Source organism: Diprion similis, chromosome 5 (genome assembly GCF_021155765.1).
Source record: "Diprion similis isolate iyDipSimi1 chromosome 5, iyDipSimi1.1, whole genome shotgun sequence".
Lineage (NCBI taxonomy): Eukaryota > Metazoa > Arthropoda > Insecta > Hymenoptera > Diprionidae > Diprion > Diprion similis.
In genome coordinates this window covers 2,941,781-2,962,638 of record NC_060109.1, presented here as the reverse complement: position 1 = coordinate 2,962,638, position 20,858 = coordinate 2,941,781, and the positions used below count along the sequence as shown (strand labels likewise).

Sequence of the window (20,858 nt, the reverse complement as noted above, 5' to 3'; positions counted from 1 at the left end):
TAAGAGACTCCATTCATTTTGTACGCTTTTTTTATTCATTTCCTAAATTAAGAATAAACATGTAAAGATTAATGAGAATGAAAAGTAAAAATGTGAAGGATGACACGCTAACATCAGGTCCGAATACAAATTTCAAATTTTCACCATATCGATAGCACGTAACAGTCAGGTATTAGTATAGCTACAGGTATATGTGGCATTTTTCATGTGGTTTTTGTTTCACTTCTTAGTTATGCGAATGAGATGAAATTATTACTTGAAAGCGTAAATAAGAGAAAATTACTACATACAGAAAAGCTGATTCTTAACAGGCTGACACGACTCGCGAAACTTCGCACGATTACTAGAACTATGTATCCGTAGTGTCATCGGCACGCTTCTCTCGAGTACATTAAGCTAAAATTCCTGAAATTATTTCAGTTTTTACACCATTTACTTGCATTAAGTTGCAAGCAGATTTGCAACAAAAAACTGTTATGTTTAATTCAATCGACGCCGTTCAAATACTGTTGGCAACCAATTAGCAGCGACTTCTTTATATTTTTGATTTTTGATTTTTTTTTCGTCAAAGAAAATCTAAGCTTTGGAAACCGTAAATAAGCGATGATCTTCACTATGCACGTTTACGTAGTCAATTAGTCACTTTGCAAATACATCTTGTACAAATATCTGCAGCATACTTATCCGTTCTTCAAAAAGCAGCGTTTATCAAAGGAAGATGGAGAAAAAAAAAATATACAAAATTCACGTACACTTGTCGCGATACTTTAGACGTTATACTAAGTTGTTTACAGAGATGTATATAGATTAAGAGATCGAATCACTGTTCAACTTGACAAGTACACTGTATGTTATCTAATTGGGAAATGAGTGAAAAGTGTATCTACTAACTCGTTTTCCGAGTAGATTTGAAAAACATTTTAAATTCGTACACTAAGCATCTGTGTGAATTGATTAATGGTATTGCTAGCAGTACCCTTCACGTAGTAATTTTAGCAAAAATTGTATGATTGATGAAAAATGAAGAATACAGTATCGTCTAGCAGCCACAATTCGTTCTTATTGTATATACGTACTTATATGTATATACCATTTTGTTAATCATTTGATGATATTACTATTGGATTCTAACATCTACTATTTCATTCAACTGCAAATAACTGTTTTATTATTACCATTATTGAATGTGTTTTGAATATAAAACGAGAAAAAAAAATGCTTATTCTGAGATGTACAAAGAATTGAGTTATTGGACTCAGGTGCCTTAACGGGGTGTGAGAAGAATTGCGTACTACGCCTCATCTCTCGCTCTTGGTTGAAATATTTATCAAATGTCTTGACAAATGACTAAAAAGTGCGTATTCTAAAGACTTCACGTTTACTTGATCATTGTATAATAATAATAATAATTATAATATGAAAGCCACCACTCTAGGAGCACTACTATAATAATTAATTATGAAGTTATGTTAACTTGCAATTTGCACGCTTATGCCTACGAATGAATACATCTGCGTGTGTTTTTTTTCAAAGTTGTGTGCGATTCATCGATAACTTTCGTCAAATCGTAGAGATTTTTGTCAAATAATCTGGTGTGGCTCCACAGCTCGCGCATACAGGTATATAATTTTAATTATGTGGCATGTGGCTGTGTTTGAATTGATCGATGGTTAACACGATACATACCTAGCTATTTATTCAATTGTTTAACTATGTTTTCGTTTATCAATTAATTAATTAATTTATCAGACATCGGAAAAGCATTGTTTTATTTGATATCGTTAGTAAAAATTTTCAGCGTCAACTATCTCGAATATAACGTGCCACCTTTCAATTATAACAAGGATGGCCATTAGTGCGTTTACATGCTTTATGTACACACACACACATACACGTCTCTCCCACTTTCAACTTATCTTTTCGTTTCCTATTTCTATGTATAGATATTTGTTACACACCAGTCGTGACCTTGTTGGTCACTAAATACGAACAATCGTTTTTATTTGTTTAGCATTATTGTGCCAGTTTCTAAATTTAAGTCAGATAGTGGTATATTTGGTGGTTTGCCTGATTTATACAAGTTGCATGAATCTGTTAAAATTATTATCCGAGTGCGTATATGTATAAACTTCCTAACAACTGGCATAGAATCTGGCTACGAATTGCTTTATAATAAAATTACCCCCGTTTTCTTTTCACGTGCGTTTCGAGGATTTGTTTTTGTTTATTATTACAGTTTATTTCATACTTTTCTTGTCCATTTATTTTCAATTATATATAGTAAAAATACAAGCGTTACATATTGAACTTGTAAAACTGAATGTATTTATAGCTAGGTGAATCGATTTGAGATGTGTAGGATTTGTTTATTATTTATTTATTTATTTATTTACTTATTTTGCTTTTTATTTATTCTTTTCTTTCTTTTCAGCTCGCGTTTCGTACGTGTGAGATGCTGCGAAAAGACTGTAACATAGGTAATACGCGACATTATACATGGCATGTAAGGTTTGCTTCAAAAGCCCTACAGTCACACCGATCTTCCTATTATAAAGTTATGTTAGGGTTCTTGGCATATTTATAAAGCCAAATCCATTCTGTTCTCCTACCTTAATAACTACCTCCAGTTTGTCGTGAATTTTTTCCTTTCCTTTTTTTGTTTGGCTGTTTTTTGCTTTTTTTTTTTGCTTTTTTTCTAATTTCTTTAGAGGAAGTAGTCTGGCGTCCGCCTAGTAACATGCGGCTCACCGCGTCTCGGTGCTGGATCGAACTGAAGGCTGTAACAAGGAAATTTATTTTTCATTGCATATTCTTTTTGCAGTCCCAACATGTCAAGAGATTACTTTCGAAGCTATCGATTCAATTTTTTTTTATAATCTTCTAACTAGTATGTCAATCGTAAAGAATGTGATAACATTTTCATTCTAAAAATAAATTTCTTACAGCAGTGTGACTTTACATTACTGTAATACTCACAATGAATATTTCAATGCATCATCCAGTTCCATAATCGCCGCCTGATTTCCGCAGCGATAGCAATAGTTGGGTGCCGAAAAAATAGTCACAACATTACGATCGTGACACCTGGAAAAATAAATTTATGGATTATCGAATAATCACAGATTGATTACTAGAAATAACAAAAGTAATATTCAAGAATCAGAGAAACATTTTATAACCGAAAGCAGGGATCGTACGCTTTTTGAAATCTGAAATTCCCTGACTTTTCCAGGTATTTCCAGCCTAAATATAGGATTCTTTCAGTAACCTTTCAAGAAATATGCAGCCGATTGATGATAACTTTTTTTGCACATTAAAACTAATTAGATTTTTAGTGAGAAACCAGATTTTGTACTAAATAATATATATATATATATATAGAATGTATGAAGTGATGCAACGAAACAAAATTTGAAGTGCAATCTATTTTTTTCTCAAGTTTGATACTACTTTGTGTAAGAACGAGTTTATTTCTTCGACAGACTCAAAATTTCAGTCTTATTTTCAAAATATCTTGACTTTTCTCTGCTGCAAAAAATTCCCCAAGTTTTCACGGTTTTCTCCGTGCGTACGAACCCTGGAAAGATATGTGTTGTATGTTCATACAATTCAGTTATTATTTAAGAATGAATTTTTCAATTGAAAGTTTCCCAGCCGATGAACTGCCTTCAATTATTTTCAGATACATAACTTGTAAAATTGCTTATGTGGGGACGGATCTTATCGTTAACCAAAAGCAGAAACTCACCAATTGTATCCTTCCATTACCAGCTGATGAGCTCGTGATACAAGAGTTAGACCGTTAGAGTGATTGAACGTCTCAGAAATATCTTGGCCGAAGGTGTATCCTGCTCCACGAGGTGAGATACCCCATCCTCCTCTGTCATCGGGGTCTGACCAGAGTAGATCGCACATCGGACCCTAGAAATCGTAATGATTTATTTCATTTTTTATTACCAGAATATGTTTTTCGAATCTTTAGAACAAATGCTGAAAAAAAAATGGAACAATATATTAATACAAACCTCATGCGGAACTTCTTGAAGACGATCCAATGCTCTGATGTGATCGAGAGTATCAATGGAAGGTGACAACCCTCCATGAAGACAAAATATTTGACCATCGACCAGCGCGGTGAGTGGCAGATAATCGAACAGATCGGTAAAGAATTTCCATACATTGGCATTTCCATACTTGCGCAGACACTCGTCATAAAATCCGTAAACCTGCGTAATCTGTCTAGACTCGTGATTACCGCGCAAAATCGTTATTCTTTCTCGATACCTCACCTGTTAAATATTTTACACAATCTTGGAATTATGATTGTTCTTTTTGCAATAATTACAATAATTAATCGAACAGTTTTTAAACTTTAAAGATACCTTGATTTTACCACAATTTCACTTCTTTAGTAGAAGTTTTTTAATATGGAAATATGAAAATAATTTTTGCTGCATTTTTCCCAAAAGGGTTTTACTGCTAATTACAAGAAAGCGCAAACAGAAAATAGATTCTCAAATAAATTGGTAAAATGATTCGCTACTCTGTAAAATTTCACCTTAAATTTACAATTCGTAAATTGAAGAACTCATGACAAAAATACTGAATGCTGTGTGTTTTACTATTTTTTTGTTTTCTTTATCATAGATCTTTATGATCGAAACTGAGCTCCAACATTCATTATTGTATATATATTTCTCAAACTCTAATGAATATCCGATTATCTCGTACCTTGAGCGCAACAAGGAGAGTAACGGTTTCAACAGAATAATATCCACGATCGACGTAATCACCCATGAAGAGATAATTTGTATCTGGTGATTTGCCACCTATTCGGAACAGCTCCATCAGGTCGTGAAACTGTCCGTGGACATCTCCGCATACCGTCACAGGACATTTTACCTCCTGAACATTCGACTCCTTGGCCAATATTTCTTTTGCCTGAAAATTAAAAAACAGACTAAAATTATTCCCTAACGTTTACATGCTTGCATCGTCATTATTATAAACAAACTTCGTCATATCAGCACTCGAGTATGTTTTAATAATATAACATAAACTCTGGGTGAAGGGGAAAATATATATATATATATATATATATTCAGAACTGCTTCAAGTTTGAAAATACAACAAGCGATTGGAAGTTATTTATCTTTGCTTCGAATGGTTTGTAAAAATATGTAACCGATTTTTTTTTTTTTCCATAGTTTAAAAAACAAATATTCTTGCGATAATCAAAAACTACAGCAATTGTAGAAATGCTGCAACAATTTACGATTAGCTGATCATTGACATAAGAATGTTTGCAATTCCAGAGTTCCGACAAGTTTGTTTTCGTAGTTTAAGCCTATGCTTACAGTGCTGCTATAAAAAGCATAAACAGTATAAAACAACTAGCGAAGCGGCTCTCATTACCAATCGAGTTTAATAATCTTCAGCCAAATAAACTCTCTAATAATAAGTAAGGTTTGACGTGAAATTTTACTTTGGAAAATTCGAGTTATATTTCTACACAATATTTGTTGGAGTTATTAAAAGGACCAACAATTATTAATTTTAAAAAGTGGATATCACACAGTTTTAGCCATGTCCTAGTTTTTTCTTAATGAAAAATGCAAATTTTCTCTTACTAACAAAAAGAGGCATACGTATGACCAACTAAAGCTTAGAAAATTGTTGAGGAAATTGCTCTTTGGTTATTTTTATGCAGCAATGTAGTATCTTTAGATATGTATATTAGATCTGTATATTTTCTCAATCTCTCAAAGTTTATATATTATATACCGGTTCACTGAATTCCCAGTAAAACTTGTTTTGGATGATCGTAAAACATACGTTAAATCCGGTTCTGGAATTGAATCGAGTTATAACATTATACGTAAATAATAATAGTAAGAAACGGTTGATCGTTGAGAAAAAATTTCTTTGTGCCACAATAGTTGAGCAACTTTTTCAAATTATCTCGACAGTAAATTCTGGACATTCGATAATCTGGTAAATGCCTGTCACTACAGTATTTAATGTTATCAATCATGTGATTCGGTAAGGCCATATAACTTGTTTACTTATTTCGAAATTTAAAGAAAAAATTCTTTAATTCACGAGATCAATTTTTAATGTGTAAACATTGATGAGGTGGGAGTTTGTAACATTCGGATCATGATCCACTTTCCAGAAAAATCGTAATTTCAGAACTTTAAATTTATCCGAAGTGTAGTGAATCAAAGAAATATTTGAAACAAAAATATAGATATTTTTGAAACTTATAGCAAGAACATTTAAATTTTATAAAACTTATCGAAGCCAGTTGAAAAGTTAACTGGGATAAAAAAAAATGTTAACAAATCTGAATTGACCCTCATTGGTATTAAATTCTATCTAGATTTGAGAGTCATGATGTAATATTAATTCTGTTGAATTGTGTTTGTTCTACGAACTTCAGTAATAACATAAAAAAGTTCTAGTGAACCTTGAACTTTAACAGAAAAACAGGTTACTTGATTATGAAACAAGGTATTCAATAAAACTTGCTTCTGAAAGTTTGAATATTTTCCTGAAATTTATAAGGATTCTAGAGTGAGAATTATTAATTACATAAGACTATTTTCAACAGGTGATGATTACAAATGATTTCTATTCTTATGTCCGATGAAAATAATTTGGTTATTCAGTCTTTCGAACTAATAATCTCTATTGTCTCTAAGTATTTACGAGTACAAAATTAACTAATGACCATTAGTGTTGAAAAATATAGAAATTTTTCCGTTAGTTAGTTTATGAAGAAACAGTTGAACATCTCAATTTTGTAATACAGTGAATATCCCACAAATAATTCTCATTTTATTTGGTATAAGGTACATAAAAATATTATTCAACACGGCTCAATCAGTATGTAGATAATCACAGAAAAGCATATTATGCATTTGACCTAAATTAGTTGTATTCAAGTTATCAGACATCTTCTGAGCACAGCGTGGGAATTAAAACGTCAAGTTATTCGCATTTATTTCAACTGTGGTCAGCTGTGCAAGAGTTTCATGGATATTGACCTTTGAAAGATTAGGTGCAATAAAATATCAGTAACAAGTATTGGTGAAATTGTATTTGCGAAAATGTTCTTCATAGATCTGCTATTCCAGAGGAATTATTGCCAGATATACGATATACTAAAAATGCAATCTACTAATGCTAATCTACCTATGCTAAAAATAAGTTAAAGTATCGGAAGCGCGAATGAGCTTGAGTTTATTACTATTTGTTTAAAATTTATCGCGACATCACAAAATGACGTAGCTCGATGTGTTGATCGACAAACAAGAGATAAAAAAGTGTAATAAAAAATCGTCAGTACATTAAATATACAGAGAGAAATAATAAAATCTTTAAAAATAAAATTGCAGAATATAAAACGTGATTTACAGGGAAAACGAGCAGCGAGTAAGAGGACGAAAATTCACGGTATATAAGTAAATCCAATTTCGTGTAAAACAAACGGCGGCGTGGTTAATCGTGGGATAATTTTATCTGCCGCGTATTCGGACTCTGCGAACGGGGACGGTGGTCGTTAGCCGTAATTCAAGGTGTGTGACTATCAATTATCGATGACATATCGGCCGATCGTATACGCCTAAGAAGCCGTGGGACGATGGGTCATAGAAAGGATTCGGTGTGAAATGTTTGGAGAAGCGAGGATTGTGTACCGAACGAAATGCTGGATAAAGTTTTTTAGCCGGGAGGCGATGTCGAGGGGCGATAGGCGTGGATAGAGATGCAGATTGTAGGCAGAGAGGAAAGTTGTTGGGAAATTGAACGGGGAAATAAAGGAACTCGGGGCAAGAAATCTTCGGCCAGCTCACCTTTTCGCACAGAGTTTTAACTTGACTTTCTGTCAGTTGTTTGCACTCGTTCAACTGTTCGATCCATTGGTCAAGCTCCTTCAGAGACGTCACTGCCTTCTCCTCCATCGTTTGGATCTAAGCAATGTTCAATACCCGGTTGACACTTAGCACATGTAACGCAACGGGAAACTATCTTATCAATTAACTAAATCCATTCGATTTTGCTCCGGTATTATTTCAACACAAATACCTCAATCAACCACACACTCACAAAATGGCCGACAAATAGTGATGATCGGGTGACGTCACGTTTAAATTCTTCCGCTCGGCATCGCTCGCCGAGATTCGGATTGGATCGACTCGGCTGTCTCGTTGTGGCCAATCATAAACCGTTTTTATTTCGACACGCCAATCAAACTCAAGGTATACTTTTGTGGCGAAACTTCGCAGTAAGTGTCACGATCATTTCTTTTTCTCTTAATTATTGTAATTAAATCGAGGGAAGTACCGATATCCGTCAACTTGACATCGGACTGTATGAAAATTACTGGAACTACTTTTTATTTTGGTCTGTCAGCTATTGGCGGAGCTTCAGTTCTGTAACGGTTCGATGGGGTGTGTCTTTCAGATGCTATTATGACTAGCTGACGCGGGAGCATTTGAAATCAATTTTCACACTATACGGAATTGGACTAAAAAACTGCCAACTAAAAAACGAATTATAATTAAATTTGTATCTAATAACTTGTATACATACTTGTATATCATTTTCTACAAAACCGTTGATTTGTTTATACGTTTACCTTGCGTTGTAAACACGTAATGTCGGCGCGCGTCTGCATGCTGACCGCAACTGGTGCTATTTTACTTGGTATTCCTACATTTTTAGTCATTAAATTTAAATTTGAAGACGATTATGTTCGACAACTTGTTCGACCGTCATTCTCGATATCTTCAAGGTGTATAGGGTTTACTAGCTTTACCTTGAAAAAAAAAAAAACACCACCGTCGCAATTGTTTGCCCATAATCATATGGTTACTCAATGTCACCATGTATTCTGTAAGTTTCAAATAACGCTACTCCATGATCTTGCGTGAGTAGCGCATTACAAAATTTAAAAAATGATTGACGTTACTTATAGCTGAAAGATTCAGAAATTTCCGTTACTATATGCATTGCTTCATTTTTACATATGTATAAAAAGGACCATATAGATGTTTTGACCATATAAATATGATGTCTCATTTATTTATGATGAATAACTCCAAGAGTTGAAGATTAATGAAACTATACAGTTATATTCAGTTGCACAATTTGAAACGTTGGATTCGAAGATACAGGAAATGCCTACGTGGCAGTTCCTTTCTTAATTTCATTCTTCTTCAAAAACTTCATCAGCTGATTTTTTTTTTATCCAGAAATCATTGACATTCTTTTACTACTTCACGAGCAGTTGAAAGAATTCCGAATTGATGGCAAAGTTGGATTGATATTTCAACGTAAGATGTAAAAGTGGCGAAACCTTGCCACGTTTATTTTTTACCTGAAAGCCAGTCTTTTATATGCCAAAAATATTATCGTTATTATGAAAAGTAAAAATATCAATTACAAAGTTTGTAAAAGAAATTACCCAGTGAATGAAAAAATATTGAAACTTATTGAAACAGACTCATTTGGATGACGGCCAATCCGAAATTCTTTAAAAAACATATGGCATAATGAGAAACTCAATCCGAATCAAACTGTAAAAATATTTGAAAACTCTCGTCACGAATTGACGAAGTTTGAAAGAAAGGAAACTACCAATAGTAAATGACAAAATTGTTAATCTTCGTGTTCACCTTCACTTGAGGTAAATTTGGATTTGTACGAAAAAATTAGAAATAGCATACGGAATTGTATATTGCGTGATGGATTGAATTTAAATTCCGTTACAATCAAAATGGACAGAAATGACAAAAAAACAAATTGATGGATGCGTTTTCAAAATAATAACAATTCATTTTCTACTAAAATTTTGCTCGTTTAACATCAAAATAAATCTGTTTTAATACGTTTTAATACCGCTTTACTTTTTTCTCGTTTGCTGGGTGGTTTTCTTCTTTTCTCCAGTCATTAAATTGAATTTTTGCTAAAACAATCTGTTACAGATACCATAAAAAGCTGTGAAATATTACAGAAGCAAATACGTGGGTATGTCGACTAGTTTACAGAAGCTGTAAATACCTATTCGATGAACAACAATCAAAACTGTTAGATAACTACCACATTGTAAATGTTACCATATAGTAATAAATATTTTGAAAAATTTTCAGTTGCAAATGTAATGATTATTGTAACATGTTGGATCATTAAAATTGACACCCGATGTTGAAGATTTCAGTATAAACTGTCGGTACGATTCGAGTTATTCAATCCACTTTCAAACAAATATAACTAGACTAGTTGGCGAACTATGAAAACAAATATAGCTATACAATAACTTCCGGCGTAAATGTACATGAAAAAGCGGCTTAATTTCCCCCTCCACCAAACCCCTTCCATCAAACTTGTGGATGCCGCGTGGCTCTGCCGCTCGAATTTCCTGTGAGCCTTTTCTGTTCAACGCCGCGTTGAAGGCGGTCAGTAATTTTGAATCCGAGCGATCCGTTCATCGAGGAACGTTGAAAGTGCGGTAAAATGTCGGAAACTTTGCAACTCAGAGGGACCCTTCGGGGCCACAATGGATGGGTTACCCAAATCGCAACCAACCCGAAATATCCTGATATGATTCTGTCGTCTTCACGCGGTAAGTCTTGACGGCCATAATGTATCATGCCGACAATATGCCGACAATATTCAATATCCGAGGTCGTCACGCTGCAAAACCAGCGTGGTAATCCTGCAATATTCCCTCTTCTGCTATTATTTTGGCTTTCGATGAATTTAATTAAAAAGGAATTTATAAAATATAACATCAGTTTTTACATGCTACCTAAGACTTTTGGATCTCGAAACGCTTTTTCGTACGTCTCTATTTGTTGGAGTTACACCTTTTGATATTGTGTTCAGTCCATATTTTTATGAATAAAGGGCTACTGTTTATGCCTGATGTATTTCTAGATGATTATAATGTGTGGACGTCAATGTTTTACGTGCCCTCGAAAAGTTTGCCACTTTTTTACAGGTTCAGTGAAAGTATATTTCAAATAATAAAATAGTATGATATTAATTTCACAGACAAAACTTTGATTGTATGGAAGTTAACTCGTGACGATGCCAATTACGGTATACCTCAAAAGCGTCTGTATGGTCACTCGCATTTTATCAGTGATGTTGTCCTTTCATCTGACGGTAACTACGCTCTGTCTGGATCATGGGACAAGACTCTGCGTCTGTGGGATTTGGCTGCGGGTCGTACAACCAGGAGGTTTGAAGACCATACCAAGGTGTGACTAAACCCAAATCCATCTCGAGAAGTGACAGATATTGTGAAAAACGTACAAACCACTGAAGCTTTTTTTTTCATATTTTTTTTTATCACTTATGCTATGGCAGAAGAATCCTCGAGAAACAGGAATATACTGAAGCTTTTTTGTATATATTTTTTTTTCATTCTTTGATATGTAGAAGAGGTGGGATGATATAGCTATATCTCTGTGCTGTAAGTACTAGTTGTAATTTTAAAATTGTCGATTCTCGTGCAACTTGGCAAAAGCTGGACCCTTGAACTTTTTTCCCCCCCATCATCGTCGCATCTAAGATTGTCAAGAACAAGTACTCCAACCTGTAAATAGATTGGTTCTGAGCTAAATTTTCAATCTGTACTTTTGTATTCAATTTAGAACTAAATATTGGAATCTTTTATTTTAATTAACAGGATGTCCTCAGCGTCGCATTCTCTGTCGACAATCGTCAAATTGTTTCTGGATCTCGGGACAAGACGATCAAGCTGTGGAACACACTCGCTGAATGTAAATATACCATTCAAGATGATGGTCACAGCGACTGGGTCAGCTGCGTTCGATTCTCTCCTAATCACTCCAACCCCATCATTGTTTCCGCTGGATGGGATCGCGTTGTTAAGGTACCTATGAATTCCCAACTACGATTTTTCTGCAGTATAAATATTCTGTTTGCAATTTTTAATCTGTGATAATATGAAATTCAATTGCTTCATTCAAAGTATAGCAAAAGTTCTAACTATTGTTTTCTGTCCTATCACACCTTGTAAACTTTGCAATTGAAGTACATTATGTCTTATATTATTTTTGCAAGTAATTAAGAACTTTCAATGCATCGGCAGACCAAATATTGATCGAATGCTGTAAACTTGTTATTATCGATAATTATGCAATTTGTCAAAATTCACAAAGATGGTTTGAAAATAATTTCAACGTTTTTTTGCGTGATTTTAGTCACTTTCATTATGGGAATAAGTTTGACGATATTTTGGTCAAAGCATTGGTACCTTGTACTCACAAATTATTGAAAATTTAAGGCATTCTAAATGATGAAAATATTTGAAAAACATGAACTCTATGAGTGTTTGCGGATATGGGACTGAATAATTGTTCCAAACTAAAAAATTTTAAATTGTTATGTAATTTTCCTCTACAACTTCCCGTTTTTATCATACACAGGTCTGGAACTTGACGAACTGCCGTCTAAAGATCAACCATTATGGCCATACCGGGTACCTTAACACAGTAACTGTCTCTCCGGACGGTTCCCTCTGTGCTTCCGGTGGCAAGGTATTTATGAATTTACAAAATTCCCAAAGCTTTCAAGTTGCTTTATACTTGATCATTCAATTGCTCTGTATCTTTTTTGTTTTCTTTGTTTTAAACAATAAAATATGATGCAAAGAACTAATTCATGATATCCATGAGTGTTTGCGGATATGGGACTGACTAAATATGAACCAATCTCTTATTGTTGTTCACCATTTTTGGAATCATCACTAACACCTTTATTTGCTTACCTTTCTCGCAGGATTGCAAAGCAATGCTGTGGGATTTGAATGACGGAAAACACTTGCACACGCTGGACCACAACGATATCATCACCGCCTTGTGCTTCAGCCCGAACCGTTATTGGCTCTGTGCCGCATTCGGGCCATCCATCAAGATCTGGGATCTTGAAAGCAAAGAAATGGTCGAGGAACTGAAGCCCGAAGTTGTGTCTGCCACCAGCAAGGCTGAGCCCGCTCAGTGTCTTTCTCTTGCCTGGTCCACGGATGGACAAACGTTGTTTGCTGGCTACTCGGACAACACCATTCGCGTCTGGCAGGTGTCTGTGTCCAGCCGATAAATGCTGTGTACTATACTATACTGAATAAAGAAGGAGCTGAGAAATTTTAACAAGTTTTTTTCACTTGACGAATTGCGAGCCTAGTCGCCTAATGCCTATTACAGGATGGTCGGTCTCACACCTGGAAAACCAGGAACTGTCAGTGATTTTTTATTTTGGTCATTGAAAAATTTGTAAGAATTTTAGTGTTCTTAAATTTGAATTAGAAAGGTTTTTTCTTACATTCCTTCTAGTTATCTTTACTTGAAGATAAGCACATTTTTTTCAATTCGAATTGAATTTGAAGTGAATGTAGAGGTAATAAGCTGAACGATGTAGCATTTAGTAGCTTACTAGAACTGGGAAAATGTGGAATTTTTTTCCCAAAAATTAGTGGCCACGCTGTACATCTTAGTTCGGACGAAACACTCTGATGGCTTTGCAAGTATTCGCCAGAATCTTTTATGCATCAGGATTAGGTAACACAAATCTCGTCAAGTGTAGAGATCAATTAAGTGAAATAACTCGTTTCACTCAGTCTTTTAATTAGTTTCAACAAAAGTTGAGCTAAACAAGTACATACCTCTATATAATCTAACCTTGTCTGTTGCTAACAGAGCATTGAAGAAATACAATAACAACTGAACTGCTCACTACAATTTCTATGCGAGTAATTAGGGAGGTTTCATAAAAATAATTTCCTACTTGCATGAAGTAAATGGTCATATTCTCAGATTTTCGTGAAAATGATAATTTCAAATAATAAATTACACAGATATACTTTAACATTAGTAACATCACACAGTAACTCTTTGAACGTGTTATATCTGCTTCAACTTTGTTTTAAAAGGACGAAAAAATATATACACATTATTTTTCCCTCGGCTACTGAAATCTGAAATAAAAATATTTTACGAAACTTCCCTATTATCACAACTTATTGCAACGAATAAAAACGATTCTATTTACAAATAGCTGTTACATTTAGATGTGAAAATCGGTATTGAGTATATTACAAGATTGTATTCATTCTAAAAATCAATAGAACTGGTTCCAAGAGCTTTCTCTCTAGTGTTCGGTACTGGTCTTGTTTGTCTGAATCTTTGTTTCTAATTTCTCAAATTCTTCCTTCGCTACACGATCTGATTCATCTTCGACTTGTTCGACACCCTGAACTTCGGGAATATAAAACTGCATCATATTTTGGACACCGTTTTTCAATGTCACCACGGAACTGGGGCAGCTGGTACAAGAGCCTTGCATTTTTAGCTTTACTATCCCATCTACGAAACCCTGTGGTAATGAAAAAATGTTTTGTAACTTGAAATTTAGAACATTTTGTGGTTGAAGTAGAAGCAAATTTTTTATACCCAACACCCGATTTACATACCATGTACACAATATCTCCTCCATCTTCTTGAACCGTGGGTCTAATTCTTGTGTCAAGAAGTTCTTTTATCATTTGAACAGTTTCGTCATCATCATCCTGAATCTCTAATTCAAAAAAGTCAATGAATTACAATTATGAATGGAAAACAATTGAGAGTTACTATTATAGAAGATCACATAAAATTGTCCGATCCATTTACTTGTATCTGACGATGGCTGTTCTTCAGAAAGAACAGGCAATCCACTAGCAAAAAAATCCATTATAGTAGCAAATACTTCTGGCTTAATAAGCTTCCAATCGACGTCCTCGTCAACTTTGGTTACAGTGATAAAATCAGACCCGAAAAATATGGATTTAACTCCTTCAATTCTGAAGAGCATCTTTGCCAATGGCGAGCAATATGCGTCTGATCCTGTAGGAAAATCCTTTGTTTGTCCTGATTCGAGGACAGCGACTCCAGGTAGAAATTTCAAACTGTTCGGATTTGGCGTGTCTTGAGTTTGTATAAACATATTGCGTTTATGCACTTCGTTGAATCGAGTGGATGACTGCAAAAGGAGAGGCTTTTGCATGTCAGATTTTTTACAGTTGTGTAGACGCTTGGCATTGTTGACAGTCCTGTAATAGAAGGAAATACTTTTGAAGGGCATTTCATATGCGTATTCAAAAATTTGACTCCATATTTAGTGAATGCGACAATTCATGGAATGATTCTAAAACATTGAGAATTATAAGTAAAACGAGAGAGAAAAGTCTAAAGTTACTCTACGTTCTGTAGAATAAAAAATTGTTGCGAAATATCTCATGGTTATGGTACATTAGTTTAGGTTATAAACACAGGTTAATTTCATCAGTCAACCATAATATGTAATTTATACCGTAAACTTTGTCGTGCAAAAATTGACCCATAGGTCAGCGAACGACTGAGAAATGTTGTTTTTGCAAACATTTTATTCCTCGAGAGTTATTTTTTACTTTTGCGTATTGCAATGTCGTACTGTCAAAATCATCTCCAATACACAATACCAAAAATCCCGACTACATTGATTTTTTAACACTAGTGTTAACCAAGCAATATGATACGTTATTTCCGTTAGATCTAATGATTATTCGTCAGGTGGCTTGATCTTTGCGGTCCAAATTCATGCAGATTAAAAGGTGTTTGCCTGATATGCGGTGAAAAAATTATTCTTTTGGCGAAAAGGTTTGGCGTGAAATAATGTCCGACAATTTTAAGATTCTTATTATCGAGGGCAACGTTGTCTTTGATCACCTCTGTCAGACGGATTCAAATTTTTCAAAATGTCCACTGTTACAGCCGTTACAGCCAACGGTGAACTATGGGTGTGTTCCGAAACTGGCTGGCAACGATGAAAACTCCCTAGGACAGAGACAGAGCTACTCATAAACTCAGCAGTGCAAAAGAGATAAGAGATTGCTAATAGCACTGGAAACTAATTTCGGAACGCATTCCATATCAATCTGGAACCGCCACATTCGAAAATCGAAAAGTCTCCTGTGGAATAATTGAAGGCTAATTAAGGGCTAATTGAGTGTTCTATTCTTGAATTAAATGCTCCGCGTTTTTTAAAAAGAAACTTGTGGTGATGCCACCTCAAGATAAACCTGGAGGCGCCATACCAAAAATAACGTTAACGAGAACGAATTTTGAAAAAGTATTGATGCCAGAATTGAAGACTAATTAATGGCTCATTAAAAACCTTATCTTCGAATAAATTGCTCCACGTTTTTTAAAAACATCGAAAACAACGGAATCTGGAAGGAATTTCGGAAAACTGTATGAGCCAGAACTAACGAGTCATTAAAGGCTCTAGAAATCCATAAATAAAATATTTTTTGAAAGCTATCCCTAGGCGAGAACACCCCCGGAACTCAGAGAATCGGTGTAACTCTTCGACGGAACGAGTTACATAATGCTATAGAGGCATCAAAATTACTCATTTTTCGCCACCGATCTAGGGTATTTTGGCGCCGTTGGTACACATCTTACTTAAGTCCAGTCCATCGCGAGAAAGAAACTTTTTTAGAGAAAAACGCTACACTCCTAGGCACATCATGCCATAAGCAACCAACGGTGGGTGATTCAAATTATAGGAACATCTGATTAAAAAGGATGTAATAATGATTTTGTTTGTGCCATTTGGTTGTAATATGTGGTATTTGCGAATTGAAGAAAAAAGTTAAACCACAATTAAAAGATCATTGACGACAGTGATGTCACGACCCTGACTTACTTTTCCAGCATCCATCTGGTTCACAACGTAACTTTTTACTTTCAAAAAAGCCGGCATAAGGCCAATTTACTATTCGTTTTCCGAACATTGACTGAGAATAATAACATTTGTACATACATACAACGAATTATATCATTGAATGTTTGCAGATAGTTTACTGTGCGTTATGTGGTTTCAAATCCAATTGACACGTCAATTGGATCCAGGATTTGTTTTACATTACACGTTTTACAAACGTGTCAAAGGTGTCAACATGATAATGAATTATTAACAGTCATACTTGAGGTGTTTTCGATACTTGTCGACAACGATAACGAGTGTTAACATTTTTTTCCTACGCACAACCGGTTATACTCATTTTCTTTTATTCATCTCTCATTAATCATTTGACAAAATCGTATTTTGCTCGCGTGGCCAACTCCAGCTACCCGCGATGTTTCTTTTCATGATATATATGAAATTGAAATATCGCTGACTGCAGCGCAAAGGTTTGAGGTTAAATTATTTTTTTTATTGAAAAAATAATAACAAATAAAGGATTCTAACCTGAAAGTACTCACAATGTCTTACTTTGAAAATAAACACTTCACACTTCACAGTGATCAACGAGACTTGAACAACATGCCACGGCTCGCCATGCTTCCCAGGACTTCCAGAATCGTCGCTTTGTGTTCCGCTGCAAATTTTATCAATGCAGCCGACAGAGTAATCATGCCGATCGCCATCGTTCCTATGACTGATCAATACAGATGGAATCTTCACTGGCAAGGCTGGATCTTGTCAGCGTTTGCATTTGGCTATTTTACAAGCCAGGTAAATCTCGACAATTTCTCTCTCATTACTTCCACTTTCTTAAGCTGCAACGATCCTTAATGCTGCGATAAAACCATTCTCAAAATGCTGTTCGTAACAGCTACTCAGGCATTTCACATGTTGTCCTTGAATGCTTTTTAAATTATTATTATTTAATTTTTTAGGTCATCGGAGCAAGTACTGCTAATCGATTTGGTTGTAAGACTGTTTTGATGTCAGCAGTTTTGCTGTGGTCGATTAGCACGGTGATCACACCTCTCTTGGCCCATTCAATACCTATGCTCATTATATGTCGAGTAATACTTGGTCTCGGAGAAGGTTTAGGTACGTTGATTGGGCTTTACTTATTACCATTCAATATATAAATAAGCAGTAAAATCAAGAATGCACCAGAAAGCATTAAATTTTCCCATCAAAAGTACTTTTACAACGAACAGAAATAGATTTGAAAATGTATAAAAAAAAAGTCAAATCAAAATCTAATAGAAAATAGAGTGAAAAATGAAATTCTCCAAAATACAAATTATTTTTCAGGTCTTCCAGTTATATTTCACCTGTTTGCTCACAACGTACCAGTTGAGGAGAGATCTCGTGCGTTTGGGTACCTTGTAGCTGCGGGATCCGTCGGTCAAGTAGTAGCGTCGGTTGTAAGTTAGAATACGATAACTCGAATTTTTAACTAAGATAATTGAATCGTTGTAAAATTTCAATAATCAACTTTGCCTGCTAATTTTTATAGATTTGTCCACACATGTCCTGGCCAAACGGATTTTACTTGTTCGGGAGCCTCGGAATCCTTTGGACTTTATTGTGGATGTTACTTTATAGAGAGTCCAACACTCAAGACGATATACCGTTGTTTTTACCCAAAGTATGCAGTCTTTTATTTCAAATAACTCTAAATTAAAGTTCGTTAATTGTTTTAACTACTCATGTGATTCATATTCTGCATTATATTCAGTCGAAGCCTTGAATCTGGCAAAATTTGGAAGTATCATTAACAATAAGTGAAGCACATTGTGTTACTAATAATCGTTAATATCGTATAATAATTGTATATACCTACATTCTAATATTTTTTGTCAAATATTCAGGTGGTTCAAAACCGAAATATGCACTGGACAGAACTGATAACTCACTGGCCTCTTTGGGCATTGTATATAGCTCATTTTGCAATGAATTGGAGCAACTACATAATCATGCAATGGTTACCGACTTATTTGGCACGAAATTTATCTGCCTACAAAGAAAGCATCAGTTTAACAGCTTTGCCATACATTGTAAACTCGCTTGTCGGTATTGGTAAGTCGCTTATTTGATACGTTATAATCAAAATTCATTAATTATTGCAAAAATTGATATGCGAATGATGGAAAAATGAAAATCCAACCATCCGATAATCCAGTAATATACTTTTAATTTTATAGTCGCTGGTCATAGCGCAGATAATTTGATTCAAAAAAGGTGGTCAGTCTTGTCTGTAAGGAGATTGATGACTAGCATCGGCCTAATCGGTCCAGGGGCATTTTTGCTCGCCTTTTGCGCCGTTGACAACTTACTTGCAGCTGTGATGTAAGCTTGAATTGAAATGACGTTATATTTAGACGTACTTAATTTTTTTTTAATTCATTGGAACAATTTTTTCCACAACGTACAATTTCAAACTTGCGCACTTTATACAGATTTGTGTCAATTTCGATGGGACTTTGCGCTTGTAATTCGGCAGGACATCTCAGCAATCACGCGGACGTAGCTCCTAATCATGCTGGCATAACTTTTGCTATATCAAACACAATAGTGAGTAAAAAATAATTAGCTTTAATTTCTTCGGTAATTTATTTAGCAAAGAAAAACCAACTACCAGGACTTTGTATTGAATATATTCACAAGAATCAACTACAGAACGGAAATATTAACGTATTTATTTATTGCAGGCTACAATACCTGGCATTCTCTGTGGTCCATTGACTGCCGAATTAGTGACAGCTTCGCAGGGTCGATGGATGCCAGTTTTTGTTCTGGCAGCTGCAGTGAATTTTACTGGTGCGATAATCTATCAAACACATAGTTCTGCTCTCCAAGTGTTATGAGTAGTTGGATTGTTGAATGTGGGAAAATGTGATGTGCGTGATACGAGGTATGAAGATGAACAATATGAATGAGTGATGATAAACCAAGGATATCGCAATAACGCAAAGATTATTGTATAAAATCGAAGTATTTTATCACCTCAGGCATACCAAGGTATGTATAGATTTAATCTTAGACCAAAATTATCTAAATTTATGACGATATGAGAATTCGTACGAATCTTATCGATTATTTCCATGCGTACACAAATGTTATTATTATTCTTTTTTAATTCATAATTCTGAATAAAGGTATATATACTTTATGTAAATATATATATATTAAGATTTTCAATCGATATATACAGAAATGGATTTAAGTGTGAAAAACAAAAAAAAAAAATCAATTTATAAGCACTATTGCGGCTAAGCAATATTACTTCATAAACGTAATTACCTAACATTTTAGAATATTTTTCTTCATAGTCTTTTCCCGTGCTTGCATTTTTCGTATGATTGTTTCTCTGCTTTTCGTTTCTTCCATTTTTCATATTTCCACTATTCTATACAGGACATCAGTCCATGACAATTCGATCAGGTTTTGACCTTTTCATTTAGCGTTTCTAAAGTCCAAATTTTGTGTTCTCACTTGCAATTCTTTTTCAATTATGAATACTAAAATTTTTTCGTAGTTTCAACTTTTTTTTTCATAATGCTTAAAATATTTTTGATTTTTGTGTCACCTAAGGCAACCGCGTCATTTCCAAATCACCGAAAACAGATGTTTCTATTTCACAAGGACGTTTCGAGATATTCAAATTGAGTAGAAGGTGAAATTGACTATTGATAGAATTTCTGGAAATGCAATAAGAAACAGTATAAAAATTATCTTTCACTTTTACATAATTTTAACATATTTGTCGTGGATGTTTTTTTTTTACAGAGAATTTTTTTAATTCTATGATTATACAGCAGTATTATTGAAACTGAAAGCATTTACCTAAACATTCTTCATCATCATACAGTCTGCAAATGTAATAATTTGCTCCTGATCTTATCCGTGGCTTTATCTAGTGGGTTTAATAAAAACGCTTCGTAACCGTTATCGGTATATTCTGTGTAACACTTTCGACATCATTACTAAAACATCTACAATTTTTTTGGTTGTCACGCACTCTGCAAGTCTCATAACTTCCTTCAAACTTCGTCTGTCTTGACTTG

At 34.6% G+C, this 20,858-nt stretch overlaps 4 protein-coding genes and 1 long non-coding RNA gene across 8 annotated transcripts; 2 read left to right on the top strand and 3 right to left on the bottom strand.

Annotated features, from left to right (window-relative positions):
- Positions 1-12: 12 nt before the first annotated feature.
- LOC124406394 lies at positions 13-8,491 on the bottom strand. 2 transcript variants are annotated; one of them, XR_006929215.1, is made up of 2 exons: positions 8,480-8,491; positions 13-1,606 (listed from the first exon to the last, which is right to left on the bottom strand). It is a non-coding gene; the product is annotated as an uncharacterized LOC124406394 (long non-coding RNA). The 2 variants fall into 2 exon arrangements; XR_006929214.1 differs by lacking the exon at positions 8,480-8,491 and adding an exon at positions 1,752-1,763.
- LOC124406390 (serine/threonine-protein phosphatase 2A catalytic subunit beta isoform) lies at positions 2,697-8,133 on the bottom strand. Its single transcript, XM_046881791.1, has 6 exons — positions 7,857-8,133; positions 4,732-4,941; positions 4,026-4,289; positions 3,749-3,921; positions 2,977-3,084; positions 2,697-2,777 (listed from the first exon to the last, which is right to left on the bottom strand). The coding sequence occupies exons 1-6, from the start codon at positions 7,962-7,964 to the stop codon at positions 2,705-2,707; spliced, it is 936 nt and encodes a 311-aa protein (XP_046737747.1). The 5' UTR covers positions 7,965-8,133; the 3' UTR covers positions 2,697-2,704.
- A 1,930-nt stretch (positions 8,492-10,421) lies between the features above and the next one.
- On the top strand, positions 10,422-13,181 carry LOC124406273 (guanine nucleotide-binding protein subunit beta-like protein). The gene is made up of 5 exons (XM_046881628.1): positions 10,422-10,627; positions 11,059-11,267; positions 11,699-11,905; positions 12,462-12,572; positions 12,814-13,181. Exons 1-5 carry the CDS (start codon positions 10,519-10,521, stop codon positions 13,129-13,131), a joined length of 954 nt encoding a protein of 317 aa, XP_046737584.1. The 5' UTR covers positions 10,422-10,518; the 3' UTR covers positions 13,132-13,181.
- Positions 13,182-14,053: 872 nt separating this feature from the next.
- LOC124406293 (NFU1 iron-sulfur cluster scaffold homolog, mitochondrial-like) lies at positions 14,054-15,536 on the bottom strand. Its single transcript, XM_046881661.1, has 4 exons — positions 15,379-15,536; positions 14,700-15,118; positions 14,501-14,604; positions 14,054-14,403 (listed from the first exon to the last, which is right to left on the bottom strand). The coding sequence occupies exons 1-4, from the start codon at positions 15,447-15,449 to the stop codon at positions 14,179-14,181; spliced, it is 819 nt and encodes a 272-aa protein (XP_046737617.1). The 5' UTR covers positions 15,450-15,536; the 3' UTR covers positions 14,054-14,178.
- A 1,259-nt stretch (positions 15,537-16,795) lies between these two features.
- LOC124406275 (sodium-dependent phosphate transport protein 1, chloroplastic-like) lies at positions 16,796-19,975 on the top strand. 3 transcript variants are annotated; one of them, XM_046881632.1, is made up of 9 exons: positions 16,797-17,250; positions 17,355-17,568; positions 17,733-17,892; positions 18,103-18,215; positions 18,308-18,439; positions 18,663-18,870; positions 18,996-19,140; positions 19,251-19,365; positions 19,503-19,975. In XM_046881632.1, exons 2-9 carry the CDS (start codon positions 17,377-17,379, stop codon positions 19,656-19,658), a joined length of 1,221 nt encoding a protein of 406 aa, XP_046737588.1. In that variant the 5' UTR covers positions 16,797-17,250; positions 17,355-17,376; the 3' UTR covers positions 19,659-19,975. The 3 variants fall into 3 exon arrangements, with proteins under 3 accessions (XP_046737586.1, XP_046737588.1, XP_046737587.1); XM_046881631.1 differs by having other exon boundaries at positions 16,798-17,243; XM_046881630.1 differs by having other exon boundaries at positions 16,796-17,568.
- Positions 19,976-20,858: the final 883 nt, after the last annotated feature.